The sequence below is a fragment of the Lampetra fluviatilis genome, chromosome 1, assembly GCF_964198595.1.
Source record: "Lampetra fluviatilis chromosome 1, kcLamFluv1.1, whole genome shotgun sequence".
NCBI classification, from domain to species: Eukaryota; Metazoa; Chordata; class Hyperoartia; order Petromyzontiformes; family Petromyzontidae; genus Lampetra; species Lampetra fluviatilis.
In genome coordinates this window covers 16,097,386-16,116,896 of record NC_136275.1, presented here as the reverse complement: position 1 = coordinate 16,116,896, position 19,511 = coordinate 16,097,386, and the positions used below count along the sequence as shown (strand labels likewise).

General features: G+C 46.8%; 1 protein-coding gene across 5 annotated transcripts in view; it reads left to right on the top strand.

The window, feature by feature from the left end:
* LOC144933143 (protein TANC2-like) overlaps positions 1-19,511 on the top strand; it is a 95,398-nt gene that overhangs the window by 34,719 nt on the left and 41,168 nt on the right. For 4 of the 5 annotated variants that reach the window (XM_078857769.1, XM_078857735.1, XM_078857744.1 and 1 more), the window contains 3 exons: positions 8,162-8,310; positions 9,326-9,521; positions 12,094-12,699. In XM_078857769.1, the coding sequence (XP_078713895.1) occupies positions 8,162-8,310; positions 9,326-9,521; positions 12,094-12,699 (951 nt within the window). The other variant, XM_078857760.1, reaches the window with a different exon arrangement.

The window sequence follows — 19,511 nt, the reverse complement described above, 5'->3', positions numbered from 1 at the left end:
TGCCTCCAACCACGTCGTCCAAGCCTCCTGCAACTTACTACATCTGGGGTCAGAAGTGATCGTTCAACAATGGACACACGAGGGACGACGCGTACCAGGGAGCCGGAGATGGAGGACACCTCGGCCGGCTCGGCACCAGAGATGGCCGAGGTCGGATCCGAGCAGCCGGGGCCGAGTACACCCGCGCCGCTACGACAGGAAGGGTGGGGTGTGTAGGCCGAGGGACTTCGGCTGGCTCACTCCCGCCTGGCGGAGCTGCTCTAGGCTGCGGCCGCCACGTTGGAGGAGATCACGCGGCTAGGGGCTGGAGAGGCTGCGCGGGACGACGATGGCAGCCGACGCGCAGCGCCGTTTCCCGCCACCCCGACGCGGCTCGCAGTCAAATTTCCCGCCATCGCTACAGTGGGAGCAGAGGGCGGGGCCGGCCCGCGTCAGGTGACTGCCGAGGGCCAAGCAGAAGCCGTGACATCATCAACACCGGCCAGCGCGTCGACAACGGAGCGACCGGCGATGCCATACGCGCAGCCCGCCCGCACTGTACCGAGTGCCGGGAACGACGGAGCGCGATCCACAACCACGGACGTCGCGTTACAGCAGCGACTGCCGCCTCTCAAAGAGTTCGTGGGCGCGGACGGGGACTGGGGTGGCTTCAAGAGACGGTTCCTCGCTCATCAGGAGATGGCGAACTGGACGGACGGCGAAGCACTGCGCGCGCTGCCGGCGATGCTGGACAACGACGCCCTGGCTACGCTCACCTCAGCGCCTAAGGAAAAGCGCGCCACGCTGCACTTGGCGCTGCAGCTGCTGTACGCTGTCTACGGCCCGCCTTCGGACTGCAGGCAGCTGTTCCACGATCGCCAACGGGGCGCCAACGAATTGCCTCTGGCTTTCCGGACGGCTCTCCTGGCCCTGGCGAAGGCAGCTTTTCCGCGGATGGACGAGGAGGGAGTGGACGCTATGGTGGCGGAAAAGCTGTTGCTGCTCACGGACGAGCTGGACGTCGCCGTCTTGGCTCAAGACGACACAGAGATGTCTTCCTTGCTGGTCGCGCGCCACATCCACGGTGGCTTGCGGTCCCTGCGTCGCAAGGCCGCCAAGGGGGTGGCCGGCCATGCCATGGCGGCTCCCACCCTCCCATCGGAGGAGGTCTGCGGGGTGGAGCGGCGGGGGGGAGTGGAGATCTGCGGGACCACAGGCTCGGAACGGACCGAGCCGCCAGGAGCAGCCCAGGTCATCTGGGGCGCTCACACGCTGCTACAACTGTGGCCTTTAAGGCCACGTGGCTTCAGGATGCCGGGCTCCTCGTCAGCGCGGGGCGACACCTCGTCAGGACGCCGCGCCGCCTCCACCCAAGCTCCAGCAGAGAAATACGGCGAGTCGTGGCACCTCACACGTTTGGCCCGTGCACACATCTGTCACTCACTCGCTGAAACAAACAGGGCTCGAAAATCGCCGGGCGTTGCGTCAGAATGTTCTGAAATGCGGCGAGCGCTCCAACCGGGCCAGTGGTCGGAGCTCGCCCATCGTGTCGTTGCAGCGTCGGCGGGGTCGTCGGTCATGGTCGGTCACATTGATGGGGTTGAGGTGCGGATTTTAATTGACACGGGAGCATCGGCGACCATTATATCTGATTTGATTTATAACATCCTTCCCGTTCAAAGCCGTCCTTTGCTCCCCGTTGACGTGCCATGCTATGCTGCTAACGGGGGCTCGCTGGGCATCATTGGGCAGATCCGCGCCAAAATTTGCATTGGGGACATCAAATTATCCGGGCCGGTATTGGTTTCCTCCTCGCTGGCGGTTCCGTGCCTGTTGGGGACGGATTTCTTGGCCAAAATGCCTATCCGTATATTGATCGACCAGGGGTGCATCGAACTCCCGTCGGGCCGACGTGTAACGTTTTTGTCTTCCCCCGCCACGGAGCGTCGGGCATTTGCGACCGTGCAGGCGCTCGTGGCAAGGACTGTACGCGTACCCCCGGGAGCTCAGATGCTCGTCCCTCTTAGGTTGCGTCGGCCGTTTGCTGAGGGGGTTGCGGATCGGGGGGTCTTGTTGGGACCATCTCGAGCCGGGGTCAATTGACCCGATTTGCTAGCGGCTCAGACCATGGTGAAAGGGGATGGGGACCCCTTCATTGCAGTCCTTAATGTGGGATCGCGAACGTCCGTGGTTCCTCAAGGGACCGTGCTTGCACACGCAACGCCGGCACCCTATGAGGAACCGCTCGTGGGTCAGGTGAGCACCGATCCTCCGTTGCGACCGCATTCGGACTGTGATGACGGATGGCTGGATGCGCTTTGTGCGGGATGAGTGGACCTGTCCGACTCACAGCGTGAGAGGCTGCGAGTTCTCCTGAAAGAGTTTGTCGACGGTTTTAGTCAACACAAATTTTATATTGGTTGTACTAAATTGCTGCGACACCACATTGACACGGGTGACAGCGCGCCAATCCGCCAAAATCTCTTTCGGTTGAGTCCCGCCGAAAAGGATCATGTCAAATCGGCCGTTGACGACATGCTAGCCGCCGATATCATATCCCCTTCCAACAGCCCGTGGGGCGCACCGATCGTTTTGGTGAAAAAACACGACTGCTCACTGCAGTTTTGTGTCGACTTTCGGCGGTTGAACAAAATTTCAGTAGCCGACGTGTACCCGCTTCCTCGAATGGATGAGTCGCTTGATGCCTTGGCGGGGGCGCGATTCTTTTCCACCCTGGATTTACTTTCTGGATTCTGGCAGCTTCCTCTGGATGACGAATCTAAACCTAAGACTGCTTTCCGTACACCGCACGGCCTTTTCCAATTTAACCGCTTGCCGATGGGCTTACATTCTGCGCCGGCAACTTTTCAGCAGTTAATGGAACTGGTCTTAGCGGGCTTGCAATGGGATTCGTGTTTAATTTACTTGGACGATGTCATCGTCTTTAGCAAAACATTCGATGAACACCTCCAGAGGTTGCGTGCTGTTTTCCTCAAAATGCGGGCTGCCAATTTGAAATTTAAACCGCAGAAGTGCCATTTGCTCCGCGAATCGGTGCGGTATTTGGGTCATATTGTTGGACGCTCGGGGATATCCACTGATCCCACCAAAACGAAATGCGTCAGCTCCTGGCCGACTCTCACCTCGGTAGGGGAGGTCAGGAGTTTCATTGGGTTCGCGTCGTACTACCGACGGTTTGTGGCTGACTTCGCTACGATCACGAAACCCTTGCATGCCTTGACGTCCAAGGGAGTCAGGTTTCGTTGGGGACCGGAGGAGGAGGCTGCTTTTCGCTCCCTCCGGGATGCCCTGGTGGGGGCTCCGCCGTTGAATTATCCCGATTTCTCACAACCCTTCTTGCTCGATACAGACGCAAGTAACACGGGCATTGGGGGCGTGCTGTCGCAGCTCATTGGTGGCGTAGAGCATGTGGTGGCTTATGGTAGTCGGGTGTTGTCTCCGGCGGAACAACGGTACTGCGTTACCCGTCGTGAACTATTGGCGATCGTTTATTTCATTCAGCAGTACCGCCCATATCTGTACGGTCGACGTTTCACCGTCCGTACAGATCATGCGGCGCTGCAGTACGCCTTGCGGATTCAACAACCATCGGGACAGTTGTCTCGATGGTTGGAGATTCTCCAAGACTACGATTTTGTCACCACATATCGTAAGGGCGTCCGCCACACAAACGCTGACGCTCTGTCGCGGTTGCCGCCCACTTCAGAGTGCGCTTGCCTCTTGGGTTCGGGGCGTTGTAGGCCTCCGAACGTGACCACGGATTCGGTCCTTGTGGCCGCCGCCGATGCGCCTTCAACTTCGGGTCCTATCGAGCAAGAAGGGAGGGATTCCTTGCTGGGGTTGTCCGTTGCGGAGTGGGGACGCCTCCAAATGGAGGACACCTCCCTCCTCGCTTTGCCCCGTCGCATCGGGAGGGTTGGTCAGGGGGCGGCGAACGTTGACTCGTGGGGGTTGTTCCAGGGGCTTTTAATGCACTGGGACGGGAAATCCCGCCGCCAACGGCTGGTGGTGCCTTCAGCATTGAGGGGTAAAGTGGTGTGGGCTGCGCATGAGCGGCTCCTGCACTTGGGGACTCACAAGACCCTGGCCATGCTCCAGCTCGATTTTTTCTGGCCGGGCATGGCAAAGGACGTGGGGGATTTCCTGGGGTCGTGCACTCAATGCGCGCAGCGGAAGCCACCAGCGAGGGGGTCCAACCCTCCGCTGCAGTCGATAAAGGTTTCCCGGATTAACGAGCTCGTTGCTCTGGATATTCTCGGGCCATTTCCCGCTACACCCAGGGGAAATAGGTACTTATTGACAGGGGTCGAATACTTAACGAGATGGCCCATGGCCGCCTGGCCCCTGGCCAACCAGTCGGCAGCAGCCGTCGCGGAGGCCTTTGTCCAGGGCTACGTCCTCGACAAGGGTGCTCCGGAACGGCTTCTGACTGACCAGGGTAAAACATTTTCGGGGAAACTCCTCCGCGAGGTGTGCGACCTCTTGGATACGGAGAAAATTCGGACCTCCCCATATCACCCACAAACTGACGGGATGGTGGAACGGCTGCATCGGACTATCACGTCCATGCTGTCCCAGCAGGTATCGGAATCCCAGACCGATTGAGACCTTCACATTGCGGGTGTGTTGCAAGCCTACAGGATGGCTCCCCATGCGGCCACGGGATTTTCACCTTTCTTCTTAATGTATGGCCGCGAGGCTAACCCGCCTGTGACGACTCAGCTGAAGCTCTCGGCGCCTCGGGCAAATTCTAAATTGTCCGACCACGTTAAATTTAACATCGGGAAATTAACAGAGGCGCGGGAAGCGGCCGTGCAAAATTCGGAACTCCGCCAAAGGGCGAATGAGAGGCTTAGGCTGGGGCGTGCACATGTGTTCCAATGGAAACCGGGGGACAGGGCATGGTTGCACTGTCCCCAGGTGCCACTGGCGACCTCGTCGAAGCTGGTGCGGCCGTGGCGGGGGCCCGTGGAGGTCATACAGGTCTTGCGGCCGCAATGTGTACGCGTCAAGTGGGAGAAGCGTCGGTGGTACGTGCACCCCTCCAGGTTGAAACCGTTCATTGCGCCGCCCCGTGTTCCTCACACACACACGCATGGCCAAACGTGTGAGGGGTCCGCCGACTCCCCGGCTTCGCTGCTTTCGCCTAACCTGACACCGACTGTTCCATCTCCAGGTGCACCAGGCGTGACGTGCCCACGACCGCCAACCCCTCCCGGGGGGGTCGGGGGTCACTCAGCAGCGAAGCCAGACACTCTCACACCCGGACTGTCGACACCCGCCACTGGGCGAGCCGGGGCGGCCCCTTGTGACGGGCCCGCCGCGAGAACGCGCGCCAAAACGCGCAGACTTTTGTGAGGTCGGCCGTTGGGGGGCCCTTGCGGAAGGAGGGGGGGGCGTCCGGGGTACGTGTATATATGTTGGTTTTACGGAATGGGGTATTTATTCAGGGGGGGTGCGTCGGGTTATTTTTCTTTTTCCTGTTGTTATTGTTGTTCTTGTTAAAATTACGCGAGGCACACACGGTTTTGGGGGGGGATGCACCTTTATTGTGATTTTGTTGCAGCCGGGGACGGCTGCGGGCTGTACAGGGGGGGAGTGATGTAGAGGTGTAATTGTAAAGATGTATGGGCACGGATGGGTAACAAACACAAGGGGCGTGGTTAGGGCCGTACACAGAGGAGGTGCTCACACTGACGTCCGCACCTGCATCCCCCACGGGCCCCTCCCGGGGGCCGAGTGCTATAAAAGGTGGTGAGCCGGAGGGCTCGAGGTCGAGTGTTAGCTTTAACCAGCGAAGAGTGAAGACCAGCTAGAATAGGCCCCGGAGCTCCCCTGGCTCGCTGTCCTTGTCAGGACCGACCAGGGCAAGCCGGTGGCGTGGCCCCGAGAGCCCAGACTGATGTTCTTATAAGAGCCGGTCTGGAGACTCAGGGTGCCGGGATCCCAGCTTGACCAGGGCTGGGATAGGTAGCCTCCCCTAGCTCCGTAGTGGAGGACTCGGGCGTAGGTTAGCGGGGTTAGACGTTGTGTCTCCCTGTTAGACGAGTGAAGGGGAAGTTACCCCTTCAAGTGCTGTGTATTCCCGTTACTGTACACAAGTTGGTATTAATAAATAAGTGTGCCTCCAACCACGTCGTCCAAGCCTCCTGCAACTTACTACATCTGGGGTCAGAAGTGATCGTTCAACAATGGACACACGAGGGACGACGCGATGTAATGCAATGTAAACAAAAAAAAGACAAAAATCACTTTATTTTCTTTTCTTATATCGAAGTGCTTTGCCCAGTTATGGAATTACTCTTTGGTTCTTTCGGTAAAGTCACATAGAAAGAAAATAAATTAAATAATAATAGAATACGACGTTTCGATTGCAACACAAGCAACCATCATCAGATATAAATGAATGAGAAAACAAACATAGTAAACTTCGAAATATAATGCAATACAACACAGAGAGTTGCCCAACACAACAGTCAACACCCTACCTGGTTGATTATGTTCTTCCAAAGATTGCTAAAATTGAGAGAGAGACAAAACATAGACACGGAGACACAGACAGACACACAAGCAGAGAGAGACTCACACAGAGACAAACAGAGATAGACACACACAGGTACACAGAAAGACAACGTCTCTATGTCGAGGCCTTAAATATGTAATAAAGGACTCTTAGGCGATGTTGGTCTCCGTCTGTCCTTTATTGGGTTCTTGTCTCGCACCCCGCAATGTCTCCAGTCGGATCCTCACCTCTTCCGTCGCGTGCCCCCCCGCACGCCGTTCGAGTCCTCCGCTCTCTCTGCAGCCACACCGCTGCCCGTGTGCCCCGCACACTCTGCAGCCACCCCGCTGCTCCGTGTGACTCCGCACACTCTGCAGCCACTCCGCTGCTCCGTGTGACTCCGCACACTCTGCAGCCACTCCGCTGCTCCGTGTGACTCCGCACACTCTGCAGCCACTCTGCTGTTCCACGTACACCGCTGGCTGACGGTGCCGTGACTCCGACCACGTGGCAATTCGTGCCACTCCTCCGCCAGCACCCCGCGTGGCTTCTCCTATCTTCACTCTCTCTCGACTCCCGATCCCCTTCCGGTTCTCACCCTATATCCTCCTCCTCACGAGACCCTGACTCCTCCTCCTCCTCACGTGACCCTGACTCCGCCCCCACTCACCCCGACGACCAGGCTCCACCTCCCCTAATACTCCGGCCCGCGTGAGTGGTGCGGAGGCAGCGCCCACCCTTTCCTTGCTCGCATTACAAATAGAGAGAGGGGTGGGGGTTGGGGCAGAGGGGGAGTTGTGTGGAATTCCTGCTCATAACGGATGGACGAGCTGGACACTGGACTTCTAAACAAACAAGCACGGAGCGTTGTGTGGAATTCCTGCCCATAGCGGCCGGACGAGAGAATGGACTTATAAACAAGCACGGAACAAGCACGGTAGAAAGCAAATTTAGTAAAATTAGGGAGTGTAATGCAATGCAACACAGAGAGTCGGTTAGAATACAGTTAGCGCATAGCCTGGTTGATTACGTTCTTCCAAAGATTGCTAAATTAGAAGTTAAGTGTGAAACAAACAAGCACGGAAAACCCTCCCCGTAGAGGTGGTTCAAACTAGATTCGAAGCTTTCGTGACTGCAGTAATTACTCTTTGGTTCTTTCGGTAAAGTCACATAGAAATAAATAAAATAAAATAATAATAGAATACGACGATTCGATTGCAACACAAGCAACCATCATCAGGTACAAATGAATGAGAAAACAAACATAGTAAACTTGGAAATATAATGCAATACAATACAGAGAGTCGGCCAACACAACTGTCAACACCCCACCTGGTTGATATTTTCAAGTTTACTATGTTTGTTTTCTCATTCATTTGTACCTGATGATGGTTGCCTGTTGTTTGTAATCGAAACGTCGTATTTTACTATTATTTAATTAAATTTCTTTCTACGTTACTTTACCGAAAGAACCAAAGAGTTATTCCTGCAGTCACGGAAGCTTCGAATCCAGTTATGTAATGTTTTGCGTTTTGTATTTGAATGCATGATGGTTTGTTTTGTCAGTGTATGGCTATGTCCTGGGCTATTATAATGGTGCCATTCCTTTTGTGTAGCTGACCATTTTGAATGTTTGTGTATGCGCCAACTGGCTCACAGGCTCTACGAAGGCACTTGGCCCAGCTCCTTGCAGCGATGAAACTGCACATGCCCTGATGACACGCTTGGGCTTCCTCCTGGGAGACAGGGTCCTCACCTCCAATTCTGGCTCTTTACAGCTGCACACTGATGACAGAAGGAACCAAAAGGTCTGCTGCTGGGCAGATCCACTGCCTTTACTGTTCTTTTCCAGTTGTTGAGTATCACCAAAGTAAAGTTACTTTCTTTCTCATTTTACAAAAGAGCTATTGTATTTCACATTAACATTCTGTCGTGTACAACTTTTCAGTAAAGTACAATGTTGCATATTCAACCATCCCATGTCGACAGTGACCAATCAAGTGCTAACACCCAGTGTAGTATTGTACATTGTGACCATCATTTCTATAAATATTCATAAATCAAACCACCTCCCATCCACTTATACCTTATTCCCTAGAAAGTCAGATATGTGATGCAATGTATGTTGCTGGAGAGTGTCTTTCACATGTTAAGATGGTTCTGTTTTATCCATATCTATGACTGTTTAAATGCACTTCTCGCTCATAAGTTATGGTCATGTGTCATTTCTTAGTTAAGAGGTGCATGAGTTGTGCTCTCTGTGAGCACACGTTGGACTACTCATGTTATATTACATGTTTTGTAAACCATCAGAATTCATGTGACTGCACGCCATTGTAAAATTGGCCGGTTTAACTATGTATTTGTGTATGTCCTTTGTGACAAGTATCATCCATGAGACGGAGGTTAGGGTTCGTCATTATTTGACCTCAGGATACAGTAATCGCATTGGAGTGAATGTATAAAGTATAAAATAAAGCCTCTGTCGTTTCTTCTTTGCCGAATGGATATTGGGGAGGAGTGGCACTACCAGATACAAGGGTTACATGGAACACAGTTCAGTGTCATTATGTGGACTTGGCAAAATAGAATACCAGGTGTGGCCAGTAATGTCAATCTGTGTAGCATAGCATACATACACTGTATAAGTGCATTACCGGTCACACTTGACATGGGGAATTGGACAAATCTGTTGAAGGTCAGAGTCATCTTTCCTAGCAATTTATTTAGCCACGAATAAAAGCTAGCCGACATGTGCATGGGAAAAAAATGTAGATATTTGTAGATGTACTTTTTACATATGTTTACTATTTTTTTGACTAGCTGTGTGCAATGGAGCAGGGAATCAGCCCTTCTTCCACATTGACCAGCAGCTCGGCTTCTCCGCACACTTCAAGCCCGTGCTCCACGCTCGCTGGGCCATCCACCAGGGGCGGCCCCCCCCTCACACGCTCCTGTCCCTACGGCCTCGTCCCAACTCCCAGCTCTACTCTTGAGAGCAAGGACAGCGGAATCATTGGTAAGACGCTCCACATCACCAGGGGCTACTCACATTTCAACGCGCAGCAGCACTACTGGTAAGGCAGGCAGTAGCTGGTCTTGCCTCTCCAAACTTGTGGCCACAGAAAGCCATCATGGCTGCATGAGCCCCATTTACTATTTTTATATTGGTTTTGTTTTTGCAGGCGCAGCATAGCGTCATCAACAGCCATTGTCAATCTACATTGACGTACCGCAGACATGAATGCAATATATCTGACCAGTTCAGTGTATGACGGTGCCTGACTCACAAAGAGAAGAAGATCACAATTACAAATCTCTGTTGATTCAGGACCTAATATTTATTTTAATACAAGATATCAGTGGTTATCTTATTTTAACAAAATGTTCCCTGCTATGAGTTGTATTTCCTCCACTAGCACAGAAACACCATAGTAGATGGTGGGTGCCACTCAAATGAGCTTTGAGTGTGGACAATGCGAAGTAAAAATGTATCAAATGATCGATTCATTTGATTCTAAATCTCATGCTACGTGTATCGAATCATATATAAGAATCGATGTTTTTCTATTTGTATATGTTGTACATGATAGGTTCACTCGATCCCTGAAGCCAATACATTCACCATAATGTCAAAAATTTAATTGGTTCACGAATCAAATCATGACTGGATCACAACATTTTATTGAATGATGGAGGGAGTTTATTGTTACGCGTTTATGAACACACATTATCACATCAGCGATGGAAACCTTTCTATCACTGACAGAATTGGCTGTAATTTATTCTGGGTGGGTACCACTCAGTAAAAACATTGCTTGCAACTCGCAGTGTAGGTAAATTATATCTGTGACATGTCTATGCGATTACAACACATTGTAGAGCAGTGGTTCTCAACCAGGGGTATGCATAACCCTGGGGGTATGTGGCAATGTCCCAGGGGTACGTGAGGTGATTTATAAATGTGAAATGTTATCATACATGAGTCATTGGTGAATACTCATGTATGAATCTGCCAATATAAAATAACTACGATAACATTTGTATCCATTTGGTAACCTCGAACAATATAAAAAAGACCTTTCTTTCATTGATCGTAAACAATGTTGTTTCCAAGATTAATCAGCGAGCGTGAACAAATTACATCATTCATGCACTGCGTCCTTTGAATAATTGCAGTTACTAGCTCGTTAGGATTCCTCACAAAATGGACAATTGGTTAAATTATTGATGTTCATTATTCATACATTTATTTCTCAGAAACATGTTGGGTCAGGCAAGGGGTACTCAGTTAAAACAAAATTCAGCAAGTGGCACAGTACCCAAAAAAGGCTGCGATCCATTGTTATAGATATTTTATTGTAGATACAAAATTGTTGCAATATTTTAGATACTCACAAAAACTAAAACTGGAGCATTATAAGTTTCATGGCTTTTACAAATGGTCATCAACAAAACTAACATTAGTTTAAGAACATATAGGAAATGGATAGGTGGAGTAGTGGCAAACCCAGAGACCTGGGTTCGATTCCTAGCCATGGCCAACATCAGTGGCGATGTGATAACTGAACCTGTCCTGCCCTTCTCCTACAACCCCTTCACCAACCCGCACTGACCAGTATGGTGAAACGGTAAAATATCTCCCATGACCAACATGGTGTGTGGAGGCCTTGATCCAACAGTGGATTGACAAAAGAGGCTGTAAGTTAACTATATAAATTAACTATGGGAAGTCATAATGGAATTTGAAAGCAATTTTGTGGTGATGTAGAGCAGTGTGAAAAAGGTTTTAACTCAAATGGTCCATATTAAATGCAGCACTAATTGATAAAACGGTTGAAATGGTTATATAAGCGACTTGTAAGGGTATTGATGAGGGACTGTGTGCAAATGGTATAGAGTAGGCTACCTTGATTAATGGGACAATGAGGACTGATTAAACAAAGATTAAATTAGATCCTGTTATACCTATTAAGTGTATTAAGCTGTATGCAAATAATAGCGTGTGAAGTGAAGGGGGGGGCAGAGAGTGTGTATTCAACACGTCCTCTGGTCCTAGGTCTGGAAAGCATGATAAGATGTTTGCACGGCCAGCACTCATTGGTTTAAGTGTGTTGGTCACTGCTTGCTGCGGCAGCCTTTTTGCCAGATTGCTTGCTGATAACAAACAGGATACAGTGGTATATCGGCAACGGTGTGTGTTGGTAACTGTTGAAGTGTGCAAAACAAGTTTTTTAAGCCAGTTTTTTCCATTTAAGCCAGTTTTTTCCATTCAAAATCTTACAGATAATGTGTTCGAATGTACGAATCTTACGTTTATTTTAGTGGAGTTTTAGTTAGAAATATGTATTGATTTGTTACATTGTATGATTATTCACGTTTTAGTTAATAATAATGATACACGAATGACACAGGCACAAATTAAGTTGAGCTCTATATTTAATTAAATTTGGCAGTACGGATTGTTATAAATTCCAGGCTGGATCTTCTTACCTTACCAACAGCAAGCCTTGTGCCTTTTAAATGCTCATGAAAAATATATGACTTGATTGAAAAGTGTCTCCTGTCTGCAATTGTCTCCTGTGGGGCAGCTACAATTACAAGGTCTAGTGCTTACATGGAGCGCGGTGGCTGCAGCTTGGATCAGATTGAGGAGAGCAGCCCACCAGACGACCCGTCCGACAGCAGTCGACCTGAAGAGCTCAACGAGGCCTCCTGCCATATCCCAGCAGAGCCCTCTCACCGACGTGCTTTTCTTGGGGACCATTTTAAGCGTTCTGCCACCCAACTGGAGCCATATGAGATTGATTCATTTACGGGCGACCGTTCTGATGGGTGCTCTGATCAAGCAGGCTCATCTCAGATCCTTGGCTTCTCGGGCCGACGGAATGATCAGCACATTAACCGTCGTTTGGTCCTCTCCAAACAACGGGATCCATATCTGGGAGACCACGCCCGTTGCTACACACTCCATGGATCCTCCTTCACTTCCCTGGACGCGTCTGTGTTGGCGGATCGTCCGCCAATGGCCCCTACGCGTGCGCTCCGGGTGTACGGGATGCCGGGTGCGGACGAGCTGCATTCCAGTGCATCCTTTAGCCTGAGCCGCAGCACGGAAAGGGGTTTGGACATCTTCCCGTCGCATTCTACCTACTCTATCCCCACCTACCTGACACCTCGGCCCAACTCGGTGGCAGGTACGACCCAAAATCTCAAATAATGTGGTGGACACGCTGCCCAACACTAAACAATGGGACGGTCTGTCATGAGATTATGGGTAAAGTTGAGTGATCGAGTATTTCCTCTTTTGGTCTTCATCAGCACACACTGACGAAACGTATCTTGCAACATTGATAATTCTTCTGATAAAAGGAAAAGGTAAATAATAAATGTAAAACTAATTATACAGTTTTTTTGTTCTTTCGGTAAAGTCACGTAGGTATGGATTCCTGCAGTCACGAAAGCTTCAAATCAAGATTAAATTATACAGTTGTTGATACTATGTCGTGTTTACACTGCGTCTTCCAACATCACATGCAAACACCCCATCACCCATTCTTGTTTAACTATTAATGGTCGCGTTCAACACATTGTGGCATAATCTGTGTATTGCCTGAATTCATCGTTTATGAATACTGAAGTTGTTGATATGATAAGATACTGAGTAGAGCTACGTTCAACTTTAACAGAACTTGCTGTATTGAGATAGTTCATGTGTATTCGTTTGAGTAACTGAAAAAAAAACAGGAAAAGGCAATAAACTTACGTTGTAAAATATGTATAACTGACTTTCAACACCGCAGGGAAACGATATAATCTGTCACTATATTAATAATAATTTAAATTATTGTATCGTTGAAAAAATATATAAATTGAGTTTCAGTATTCATTTTGTTCAGGAATGAAAATTCAGTACAGTACTCCAAATGCCATCCTACGACTTTAGTTACGTGAAATTTATAAAACCAGAGTATAAATTATAATGTGTTCATGTGGAGCTGATGACCTTTGTAATTTATAAATATACGTGATGCATTGTGCAGCAAATGCAAATCGTAACTGTGGTTAGGGAGTAAAATAATGAAATAATTTGTTTCCATTGGCTACACTGAGAGTTAGTATTGTAACAGCAAGTCATTGGGTGCTGGGAATTGATTACCATCTACAGTAAAAGCACCAACTGCTGCTCTGTTAAGCAAGACCGGTTAAAGGGCACGTTTCATTTCGAAGCTTTACATCCTGGGTGTAGTGTGCGATGCGGTAGCCTGGGATGAATTTCAGCTTGACACTGGTAAGTGGAGTGTATTTATAAAAACAGTGTACGGGACGGGCATTGTATCCGTCAAAAAAAGGTTATACTCTGTGTTAAAATAGGTTACATGCAGTGGTGTAATGTCAGAAGAGTTTTACGTGGTCGTGTTTGCTGTCAGACCTGTTGGGTTTGAAAAGCTGCCAGGGCGGTAAGATGGACAAACAGTGTGCCTCTGCGTATGTAGAAATGTTCAATACATAGCAGCACGGATTGAAGAGGGGACAGGAACTTTGGACCTTGGGAAGGGTTGGGTGACAGGTGCAGCTCATGATTTTTTTTCTGATTATTAACAAAGTGGAGGTTGTCAGTGTACACAGTAAAAACCCTCAGGCACTTTGCATTGGCCATATGCAGTGCGCACCTGACTTGCATCATACAAGAGAATTTGTATTGAATTCTTGAAGTGGCAATTTATACAGTATTGACTGTGTGTTGAGGTTATCTGACATTTTGACAAACCATACAAATCTAACTTTGATTTAAAAGTACAATTAGAAAGTAGCAGTGTATTTGAAAAAAGGTGATATAAATATATACACTCTATTTATTCTATATATGACACCTTTATGATAATGTGTGTATTATTACGTTTGTAAAAACAGTGTAAAATATGAACACTTCTTTTATTTGACTCTTCTATATTGCATTATAGACCGAGCCCCATTGTTTTTAAACAATGATGGAACAAATGTATTATACAGTCTAACGAACTCCTTCAGAAACTAAATAAATCACAATAAAAACAAATATACATTCTTTACCAAAATACTTATCTGGATAATATTGTCCTGTACGTACGTACACAGTGTAGATTATTTGAAACACCATAGCTTATGTAGTAAATCATAATTTTTATATTCAATACTCTAACCAGTGTACTTTGGGGAAACTTGAGAACTAAGGCTTTTCGGCCATTGGCTGCGAAGAAATCGCGGTGGTGGGGGTGTCACACCAACTGACACTCGTCAGGGGCCATGGTCACATGGTGGCTCTCCAGCCCTGTCGCGTTGAGCCCAGTGCCTCATGAGCAACAGGAATGTCTCCTGAGGAACAAAACTAGCAGCAGTAGCAGCGTGTTCTGCCTAAGTGTTGAGCATCGACTGCTGGTTCTGGTAACACCATGCCTTGGCAGGATAGGAACCAGCGCTTCTTGGGCAGTCCCATATTTTGAGGTTACAAAACATTTGTTCCAGGAATTGAAAGATGACACAAACGGGATCTGGAGCATATGTGGAACATGTGTACAAAAGCATATAATGGGAGGGTGATTAAAATATGATACTGTCTTAACTTTGAGGGATTTTTCAAATTGGTGGGTTCGGTAAACACTATTGACTGGCAAGTTTTGTCATTTAGAATTCTGACAGGAGTAAATCAAACAGACAAAGCACCCTTGTAGGCATGTAAAATGAAAGGAATCTATACTCTGGTTCTTTCGGTGAAGTCACGTAGGTATAAAATATATATACCTACGTGACTTTACCGAAAGAACCAAAGAGTATGGATTCCTGCAGTCACGAAAGCATCAAATCTAGATTGAAAGGAATCTGTTTATAAACAGGGACTGCTTCAGTCATTAGTTAAACGGCAAGCATCGAGTAATGAAATATATGAGAGCTTCTTTATAAGTGAGGCAAACCCATTAATCTAACAATGTTTTCTATAACATTTTTACCAAAGTTATGTGTCTGGGGAAAGTTAATTTGGTTAGGTTTTGTGTTTTCTTTGGATCTTGATTCAGGTAAATCTCCAAATCTGACATTACATATTTCTCCGTCTCATCCCACGCCTCCAGAGATCATCTGTTATTATGAAAGAGTCCTGTTTTGGAATACATATTTACAACAGTATAGCTTATGATGATCGCAGCTGATGGCCATGAAAATAACAACAGGGACAGTGTTATTCTATTTCCAGGCATTCCTATGGTTGTGTAGTGATTTAATAACATTCAAACTGATGCTAATACAGTACTGTACATATTTGATTCCTGTGTCTATTTTTTATAAATATATATATCTTTTTTTATGCAGAAATATAATACAGTACTTAAGTATTTTTCTGAATTTTGAATTGATGGAATACTGCCACGGTGTGATGGTTAGCACACGAGACTTGGAATCCAGAGGTCGCCGGTTAAGTTTGATCACCTGTTGTGGAAACAATAGTACATCACGGTTCATAAATTAGCAAATTGTTGTGGGATAAAGTGTGGGTATTCCCATCCCTTTCAAGATGTCTGATCAGTGTGGAAGAGTAGGCCAAATTCCCTCTCAAAGGGCTTTCTAGACTCTAAGGGAGTCCCTTCTGCCACTAGTGGCATGAGCAAGCAATTTCAGGGCTGCAACTTTAATATTACAAAGTGATACTATTATATTGTAAATTGAACGTTGTAGATCATGCCTTTGACATGGATGACTACAGAATTGTATCTTGGTTCTCAAAGAAAACTATACGTATTTTTTTTAAAACCTATCAAACGAGCCTAGTAAGGGAGCTCCATTTTTGTTAGTGTTCCAACCGTATAAAGAACTCGGCACAGAAATGTGAAAAAGTACAAACGACTAACACGTTATAATAGTCGTGCGCACTTAACACTCAACCACCCACGTTCTGATGCATGCGAATACACCCACGCGCTTGCTTTACAACACACAAACTCACACAGATTTGTAGCATGTAATCTGCACACGTGCTTACACCACAACGCTTGTAACACTTGCGTGGTAATTGTGCTGCAGTGCAGCGTGAACATTAATTTTTATAGTAAATACATTTTAAAATGTAATTTCATATCCAATTATGCTCTCGCTCAAGAGATGTGGGCTTTTGTACTGGTGAATTGTGGCTAGTCTCAACGGTTAGAGACTTTTTGTGATTTTTTTTACGTTTCTATAGATTGATGGACAACACAGATAATCATAACATTTTCTGATTATAACAATCAGTAGCCGATCAGTTTGATTAAAAAAAATCTGTGCCATTCGGCAATAAACAGTGCGTGAACTACATCTTCCTTTTGGACTAAACACTATATAACTAATTTTCAAGGAGTATATGTTTTATAAAGATGAAGCCACTCCAGCAGGTTTATATACACTTTTGAATGTCATGAAATATTAATGAAAATGGATTTTGTTCAGGCCTTTACATTATTCACGTTTGCCAATGTTTGCACAAATTTGTTCCAAACTCTCAAGATCAGAAGGTGATATTTGATTCACGCATGCTTGCTGTTATGCTTGCGCAAGTGGATATTGTATTCCCACTTATCCTGAGAGATACTCTATGACTCTTGCCATTTTGTAAAGGTTTTTTTTAGCACATCTCTCACCCCCTTCACACACTGCCTGCTTCCAATCCCCCAAGCCTTCTTCGCAGCCAAACTGTCATGAAGCATGCTGTTGTGGTGCTGTATATGAATAGTCTTTCATGGAGAAAACAGTGTGTATACAATCATTTATGTAATTGTATGAAAGACGTAAGAAATATTGTAGTTACTGTGTGTTTACTTCATTCATGTACACCCAAATTATTAAGTAATGAAGTCATAAGTGACTAAGATAAAGTTAATTGTTTTATCTGTAAGCCAGGACTACATTCCTTGTGCATGGAGCTGAGGCCAATTTCAAGGTTCAATCTGAATATGCTGTCTTGGCAAAAAATGCAAACAGTGGTTTATGGTGAAAACGGCTGTGTGGCTCAAGAGTAAATGTAATCTTAGGTGAAATATGCACATGTATTTAACTAATCTAAACCTGGATAAATGTCACGGAAAATTTGTAATGTTTTAAAAGCCAGAGATATAGCACAACATTTGTTTATAGACTTACCATGCATATGCATTCACTGTCTTTAAAGTACATTGAACATCCATGTACAATGAGACACTTTTCCATGACCCTCTTATCCATGCATCCTCTCATACATCGGTCCATATTATTCCATGGCAACTCATGATCCTCGGGCTAATTATTCCTAATGTTTGACATTGTGCAAAATGCGTGTCACCTCGAAGTGGTCTTTGTGAATGCTAAATTCGTCATAGTCATCTATATTTGTGAAAAAGATAATTATGTGGATGATGAAAATGCCAACTGGTTCTTCTGCTGTTGGTGTCACTGTTGCTGTTGACGACGCCGATAGTAATGATGATGTGACATCGTGCTGTTACTACTGATGATGATTGCAATGCTAAACATCACCGCGCTGTTGTTGGGAATGACCGAGTCTCAAGATTATTTTTCTGGGGGTCCAGATCTGGAATGTTTAGCCAATTACATTTTATTAAGTGTTTTTCATGTGGGAGGAAACCAGGAAAAACCCACACAATATGGAGCAATACAATTTAAAGGTCCCTACAGAGAAGTTGCAGTGCCCACTTGCTGAACTGTCATTTCCTCGCCATCAGATTTTGGGAGTTTAATTAATTGAGTGTCATTGATCAATCCTGTCTAGCTGCTTTCCGCGTGGTGCGCCTGGTCGCTTTGCACGTGGATGACGCCTGTGATAATGGCAGCCAGAGGAGAGGAGAGAGACTCCACCCGAGGCCAATTGCCACAGACAAAGAGCAACGAGATCAGCTCATGTGCAGCAGGAAATATATGGATTGTGGAATCACAGGATTGTGAAGGATGGTGATAGCACAGGGAGGCCTTCATTCAGCAAGGGATATACATTGATGAAGAGATGAATATCATCATTGACGATGCCATTTTTGTCACGGTCTCGTTACTGCTGATGCTGCTGCAACAGCCGTGAGGTTCAGCATGCTGCACGACATCACCACACAAGACCTCTGATGGATCTTCCTATATTATCCGTGAATATTTTACGACAGGAATCACCTGGAACAGGTCACCAGTGGGTGCTTTGTGCATCCTATTGTCCCTGAATGTTGCACATGAGGGAGTCTTATGGACAAAATAATCTGGTCATCTGCATTTCGCCACAATTTAGTGGATTAGAGGAGTTATTTTGATAGGTATTAGGACGAGAGCTTTTCTCTCCATTTCCCCCACTCCAGTGTGGATAGGAGTTCCATATTACATTCAATATGAATATTAATTTCATAGATAACATCCGTATTTATCAGTAAAATGATTATCTTATTATTTCATAACTGTATGTTACTTAAAAAATACGAATTATGTCACCATACCACCATACACTAACATGTAATAGAATGCAGTGGAGTGGTGGTGCAGTTGGTTCGCCTTCTCTATAAGTCCAGCGACCTGAGTTCCATTCCCAGCCACATAACATCAGTGGCGAGTGATATCTGAACTAGTCCTGGTACCCCCACCTTTACCAACCTGCACTGACCGATGTAAAGTATGGTCAAAGTAGCCCCCCGCATGACCACTGCAATGTGGGGAGGCCTCCATAGATTGACAATGGGCTGCAAATTATAAGGAATCTTAAAAATTATCTGTTTCAACAATTACACATACAAGGGGTGGGGGTTGAGCAACTTAACTGCAGCACAGTGTATTTTTCATTGAAGTACATTGTATTTTTCATTGGTCTTCTGCTTCCATCAATCGGTTGCTTTGTTTAAAAAAATGATGAGCACCCGCTGAGATGCAATACTGTACTCAACAGTATCTGTTTCACAAAGGGAACATCGGTTTAAACCAGCTCAAACAACAAAATTGAAGACAACGACATATAATATACATGCTGTTCTCTGATTCT